General features: G+C 38.2%; 1 protein-coding gene across 2 annotated transcripts in view; it reads right to left on the bottom strand.

Moving 5' to 3' along the window:
* Positions 1 to 153: 153 nt before the first annotated feature.
* TRPM7 (transient receptor potential cation channel subfamily M member 7) overlaps positions 154 to 6,972 on the bottom strand; it is a 52,641-nt gene continuing 45,822 nt past the window's right edge. The window contains exons 31-40 of one of the 2 annotated variants that reach the window (XM_038147537.1): positions 6,605 to 6,642; positions 5,603 to 5,628; positions 5,219 to 5,269; positions 5,065 to 5,130; positions 4,167 to 4,450; positions 3,757 to 3,839; positions 3,241 to 3,446; positions 2,189 to 2,240; positions 1,990 to 2,096; positions 154 to 1,690 (exon numbers count right to left, since the gene is read on the bottom strand). In XM_038147537.1, the coding sequence (XP_038003465.1) occupies positions 1,560 to 1,690; positions 1,990 to 2,096; positions 2,189 to 2,240; positions 3,241 to 3,446; positions 3,757 to 3,839; positions 4,167 to 4,450; positions 5,065 to 5,130; positions 5,219 to 5,269; positions 5,603 to 5,628; positions 6,605 to 6,642 (1,044 nt within the window). In that variant the 3' untranslated portion in view covers positions 154 to 1,559. Of the gene's footprint in view, positions 1,691 to 1,989; positions 2,100 to 2,188; positions 2,241 to 3,240; positions 3,447 to 3,756; positions 3,840 to 4,166; positions 4,451 to 5,064; positions 5,131 to 5,218; positions 5,270 to 5,602; positions 5,629 to 6,604; positions 6,643 to 6,972 lie in introns of both variants that reach the window. The other variant, XM_038147538.1, reaches the window with a different exon arrangement.

Raw genomic sequence — 6,972 nt, 5'->3', positions numbered from 1 at the left:
CTTTTTTACCTCCCTAGTTTCTGGTGTTGGCCAAAGTTGTGATACCTCAAAGGCTAACAGCTACTTTGATCCAGCGTGGCAAATTCTACTTTTCTGCATAGTTACTTAAATTCACCAAAATAACCTTTCAGACTGAGACGGAGAGCAGAAGTCTGTAAACAAGAATAAATTTATTTTAGATTCTTTAAAGATTTAATGATATACAAAATGTATACAGTATTATATCCTTATAACATTTTACCTTTCCCCATCAAACATAAAACACCATTTAAACAACTATTGTGTTCGTGCCTTAGGTCTGTATCTATAAGATACACTACTGAATAAAAAATTTATAGAGCTATATACTGCCCTTTTAATTAAAAATTACAAATTAGTACCTATGTAACAAAAAAAAAATCGCAGCATGAAACTTCAGTTGGACAACAGGTTCTTTTCTTGCTGAATGCTCAACAATATTTGGGACAGTTAAATTACATTTTATTGGCATGAAGGTGCATTGCAATCTCCCGTACTTTACACAATGCTAATCCAACCCTAGTCTCTCTTAAGTAAGTACCACAAATAACATAACATTAAAGATGTTTTCTACACAATTTTAAATACATTTACAAGTTATGTGTACATTCGGTTTCGATATACTGGTTTTAGGAGATCTTTGGAAGGCAGAACTTCTGAAGCAGTCACTACGTACGTACAAGGGAAAGCACTTCCAACTTGTGTTCTTACAAGGCAACTTATTTGGACCAGCACAAACTAATTCTTCTATTAAATATGATTATACCAGTCTATCATGGCTTTGTTACTATTTGACAGTGACTTGATAAAATTGAAATGTGTAAAACAAGAAATTTCATTATGCACAATTCAGGCTCTATTTCACAAAACAAAAGCAACCAAGCCCAGTTTTACAGTCATGAAGCTGAAAGAATCCTGATTCAGGAGACCCTCTCTCTCTTTTGGAACAGATCAAGTTCCTACCTTCAACTTCAGTCTATTGGCATCCTATATACACCTCATTTGGCTCTGTCCTCTTCAAAAGGCCAGATTAAAAGACACCTGGTGAGAAAATATTAGTGGAACACTTCCGAAAACACTCTAAGAATACTCTGGCATTACAGAGGTAGGTGCTTTCTCCTGGTTTTGCTCATTGACAGTAAGACAAATGCCAAAAAGACAAATGCTTTACCTTAAAACATCAACTACCAACATCCTTTTGGTGGAAGGCATATTTCCCACCACAGGACTACAGGAAGAAAATCCTCCACTAAACCAAAATAAAATAAAAAATAAAACTTTCTGCTTAAAAAGCCCCTTTAAAAACATATCTTAAATACTTGTCATTATTCCACCTTTAGAATGATCAGCTGCCACGCTGCTCTGTAGATGGTTATCACAAGTTGTAAAATCCTTAGATTATGGACCAGCCAAAATTCCACTTGTAAGACAGTAATCCTTGTTTTGACAAGTCTTTCTTTTCATTATAGTGAGGGAAAGGTAAGTGACAACTTGGTGAGGTTCCACAAAGTTGGAACGAAGCCACTGAGTTGGTCACATCATCAGAGCATCAGACGGATAGAATTGGCCGGATCAGAATCTTTGGTGCAGCTTCCAGGCTGAATGGTCAATTCAGGGGCATCGTCCTGAGGAAATATGATCTTGTCAGGTGTGTAGTCATTCCTCTTCAGATCTGTACAAACAGAACAAAGTCATAATGATTACTGTTTCTTGAGCTAGTAGAATCAATGGGGCATAAATGTCTAGCAACAAATTGGATATGCACATGCACTTGTGAAGATGAATTCCAGGATATGCACTGTCAAAAAAGGGATGTTTTTATCATAGGTGCAATCAGAAGCCCAAAGTCAATTTACAAAACTGCTGTTTATCACTTGTTCCACTTTCACAGCATGCCTTGACTATTTCATTATGTATCATACAACATCTCATGACATCAGTGTCTCAGAAGGAGGGTCCTGCAGCTCTTACCAGGAAGTTTCAGTTTCCTGCAGCAGGAATTACAGTGGTGCTTTGCTCTGAAGTTTTTTATTGCATCCTCTCCCAGATTGGCTGGACCGAACACCATATCGTATGACCTTGGAAACAAAGTGCACATGAACATCCCTTGCTCGTGTTCTCTCTCCAGTGAAAATTTTATGTAATACTTTAAGTCTTTCTTTATCCTTACCTTTTTTCCCCAGCTTTTATCACAGAGGGATCTGTCAGATTTTCACCAACACCTTCAGACAGCACATGAAGAAAAAGTTAAATCTGATACACTTCTGATTACATAAATATATTAATATTAAAAAGCCTTGGAATCCTTAGCTATGACTTCTCAGCTTTTCCAAGAATAAAAACAGAAAAAAACCTCACAACAAACACAACCCAAACTATACATGATTCTCTACCCTTAGAAAACTGCTCCTAAGCAAGCACTTTGTACTTCTCAGATTTCTTCCATCTATTTTTTGCATTTCCTTGCTTGAGTTTTTGCCCATGAGAAAAATCTCCTATAATACAGTTCTCACTGCCAGAATATCTGGCACAGAGTTCAGGATAAAACAAGCTTACCACATTGGTACTACATAAATGTGCCAAAAAAATAGCATTTTTTATGGCACATTTCATTAGGAAAAATGTACATATTTCTATTTCTGTGTTGCTGTAAGATTGCATACTATATTAGAACTGACAAGCTGGTAAAGGGTCTGGAGCACAGGTCCTGTGAGGAGCAGCTGAGAGAGCTGGGGGTGTTTATCCTGGGGAAGAGGAGGCTCAGGGGAGACCTCATCACTGTCTAGAACTACCTGAAGGGACACTGTAGCCAGGTGGGGGTCAGTCCCCAGCAGTAGGACAAGAAAATGGCCTGAAGTCGCACTAGGGGAGGTTTAGGTTGGATATGAGGTAAAATATATTCACTGAAAAGTTGCCAAGCACTGGAACAGCTGCCCAGGGAAGTGGTGCAGTCACCATCCCTGCAGGGATTTAAAAGCTGGACACATGGAGTTGCTGGATTTGGCAGTGCTGGGTAAAGTTGGACTCAATGATCTTAGAGGTCCTTTCCAATCTTTATCATAATATCATTAAACAAGAAAATCACAGATCCTAATGAGAAGAAGCAGCACTAAATAATGCTTGTTATTTATTACAAACATACAAATTCTTAACAAAATGCTATCAAAAGAAAAACCCACACAGACCTTGGCCCCAACCCAAATTTCCAAGTCAGGGCATTACCTTGCAGATCTAATACCAACAGTTCTCCTCTTGTATACTCATACGTCCAGTGGCTGAAAGCCAGCATAACCTCCTCCAGCATGTTAGTTGGGATTATTTCATCCCCATTATTGTTATTATATTTTCTAAACTCTCCAGTCATGCACTCTTCAACTGCAAACCACTGGCCAGCAGAGTGGCAATATAACAGGAAAACTTCCAAGAACCTAGTAAAAAGTACACTTAATTAATATAGTTCCAAAATAGGGATCTATCATTACTGTTAGATTTTTATTTGATTTACTAACAATTTAAATGCTTTAAAACTATTACACAAAGCCATTTAGATTATTCCACTAGATTAGAATCAGTGCAGAAAATACTGCCAAGGACAATTCTGCTTGCCACATTCACAGCAATATTCCAAGACATATCTACATGTGAGTATCTTGATTTATTTGATGCACCTGTTAACAACCTGTAGGCATTGCCCTGAGCCAAAAGCATGCAATATAATGGCAGTTTAAATACACTCACCTTGGAGAGTATGGGATGGATTTGGGCTTCATCTGGTTGAATGCAAAGGTGAGCTTCTGTGCTGCTCTCTGCTGCTGAATTTCCTGTGAGTCAAACCCACACCTCATTAGCTGCTTAACAGAACAGGGAACAGCAGAGAGCCAAGCAGGCAGTGGGAACAGGGTCTATTCCCCCAAGGCAGAGTAACAGATTACTAGCTTTTTAAATTATACCTGTGTTTTAAGAATTTGAGCTCTTTGATTAAATAAGCCATCCTGGAGCAGAGTTTTTAACCCTTTTGCTCATACAGAAGCCCAGACTAACTTTTTTCTTATTCTAGTAAGTATATACTAGTTCACAGGTGGGAAAATAATTCCTGTTTAACATATAATGCCCGTCCATGTTTAATAATTGCCAAAGACAGAACTTACTCTCAAGCACAAGTGCAACACAGTGTCCTCCTTATAAATGCTCGACCAAGTATTCACAACTTCAGGAAGAAAAGATTTGATGATATAAAGATGCCCTGATTTCAGGATATCATATTCTGACCACGTGCATACAACTTTGAGAGCTCGACGTAAACCTCCTCCCATCTCCTCTTTACTTAAAAATTCAATTTTAGCACAGAGCCCCAGCTGAGACCAGGAGGACATGCTGTTGTTCAGGATGCTGGGAGAACTCTCTTCCAGGCGATACACAGTGACTGGTTCACCTGCAGTGCAGCACAAAAAGCAATGACTGAGCTGAATTTTCCAAGTTTGAAATTAATAGCACTGAAAACACAGGATTTCTTACAACAAGCTGCAGTATTAAGTCATTACAAACATCTTGAATTAATGAAAAATTTAAAGTGCCCAGTGGGATGACACCTCTGCAGCTTCCTTCAGTGCTGCAAAATTTGTCCTTCTATTTAGACCTATTAATAACACTGTTCAAACAGCACTAAGAACACTGAATAAATGTTTAAAGTTCAAACAAGTGAAGACAATTTAAAGGAATCCTTCCAGAACAGTTTGTTATAAAACTGTTAGTACAATACTACCATCACTGTAACACCATTTCTGAGGACAACTATAATTAAATCTACATTTCATAATCAAGTGAGTTGCCCTAGAAAAGGTGTCATACTCACATATATTTCTGAGTGTTTTAAGACAGACTTCTTTTAGTTTATTAAGACTTCAGTTTCACACTTGCTGTGAGAAACTGAACTTTGCCTTGATCCTTCTATATTAGAAGGATCAAACCAAATTAGAATCCATATAAGGTTTGCTTTTCTTCCCCAAAAGACCACAGTGAACTAGCAACAAGAAACACAGTTCTTACCTCTTGGAGGCACAGGAGTGAATGGAATGCTCTGTGATAATCTCATCAGGTTATTTCTTTCTACAGCTAGAGGAAAATTACAGCATTTGTTGAAGTTTAAGGATCTTATAAATGTCAATAAAAATACAAGCATTAGTTCGGAAGAGGGACTGACCTGAGTAATAGTAATTGATATCCATGATGGGCTTGAAAGGAGAAGCAATGCCTGAAAAGAGATTGAGGAGAAAAAAAGAAATACTCTAGCTACTAATTTATGTACTAAAATACCACACACTAAGATCAACTGCCACGTAACTACAGTTTGAAAAGGATCTGCTGTGAAGATAATTAAATATTGCACTTAAGTCTTTAGTCCCTCGGGGCAGGGGGGAAATGTAGTGCTGAATGCTTGGTTGTTTTTGGTTTTTTTAATTTTTAAAATAAATTCCAAATTCCAATAAATTCCAAATTACTATCAATTAAATACATTCCCATACAAGACCCAAGCAGTTGGTTATACAGAAAAATCTCTCACCTCTAGAGCAGAAAGAAAACTTACCATTCAATGCATCTTCTTCCGATGGCCTGTCAAATGCCACAAAAACAACAGTCACCTTCAAACTTACTCTGTATTCCCTGATTTTGACACATCATCCTAGGTCACCTTGTTAACCTTGTTAACAGTACCACTTTTATCTTGTTATCCTATTTTTCAAGGGCAGTACAGGTTTCTTAATTACAAAATAGTAATGGAAAGCTGTTAAGTAACCTCATGTTTTTACAGCTACACTTTAAATACCTCCAAGTCATGCACAACATTATGCTAAGTTTGCATCACAAGAGCTTGTTCCCACAGAGGTGCTTTAATTAAAACGTGTTCACAACAGCTTACCCTTCTGTTATCAGATAAATAAGGCAATGGCTTTAACAGTTAACTCAGGGGGTAATTGTTAACAAGAGCAATGTCTGCATCATTTCAGAGGTGGTTACCATTTGAAAGGCTGGGTAAAGACCTTTACCAGGAAGTGAGCTGCTCACTATGTGTCAACACATTTCCATGTTTTGCCCTCCAACGTGTGACACCATTAATCTAAACAGAACCTGTAAAAGCGTGATGAGAGCTCAACCTGGCCCACCCATGAGCACCTGCAGCCCAGGGAGCCAAGCCAGTCCTGGGCTGTATCCCAAGAAGAGTGACCAGCAGGCTGAGGGGGTGATCCTGCAAGAGACCCCAGCTGGAGCACCGTGGCCATCTCTGGGGTCCCTGAGGTAAGAAGGACCTGTTGGAGAGAGCCCAGAGGAGCCCACAAAGATACCTGGAGGGCTGAAGCCCCTCTGCTCCAGAGACAGGCTGGGACAGCCTTTCAGCCCAAACCATTCTATGACAATCCTATGATTCCAGTGAATACATTTGGTTATTTATTAGAAGGAAAAAAAGTTTTGTGGGTTTTTTTCCTCGTTAAATGAAACTAAATACCACTATAGCCAAAAACAACCAAAAAGAAAAACAGAACAACATACAGAGTGATAAAATTGCTCCATCAGTAGAAAGCTTACTTACATTTGACTGCTATTTGAAGGTCTGCCTTGTAGCCAATCCTTTAAAACAAAGGAGAGGAAAAACAAAGAGGGCTTCAGTTTTGTAAGGAAAGCACAGTTAATTCAATTGGAGGTGGGGTGGTAATGTGTTTTAAGCTCTTGGAGTACAGCCTATTTATTGGAAATAAACCAGGCTGTACTGAACTGCACTTGAATGGAGAGACCCAAATACAACCAAGAAATGGTAACTACAATTAAAAGAATAAATAAGGCTCTATATTCACTACTGTTTATGGATTATAAAGTAATTCTTTTCCTTAAAAGAAAAGAATTTTGATTTTATTTCTACAAACAGAAAACAGCACAGATTTTCAAAGTGAGAACATACAC

This window comes from Motacilla alba, chromosome 10, assembly GCF_015832195.1.
Source record: "Motacilla alba alba isolate MOTALB_02 chromosome 10, Motacilla_alba_V1.0_pri, whole genome shotgun sequence".
NCBI classification, from domain to species: Eukaryota; Metazoa; Chordata; class Aves; order Passeriformes; family Motacillidae; genus Motacilla; species Motacilla alba.
The sequence above is the reverse complement of the archived record's forward strand: the minus strand, read 5'-3'. Positions and strand labels throughout refer to the sequence as shown.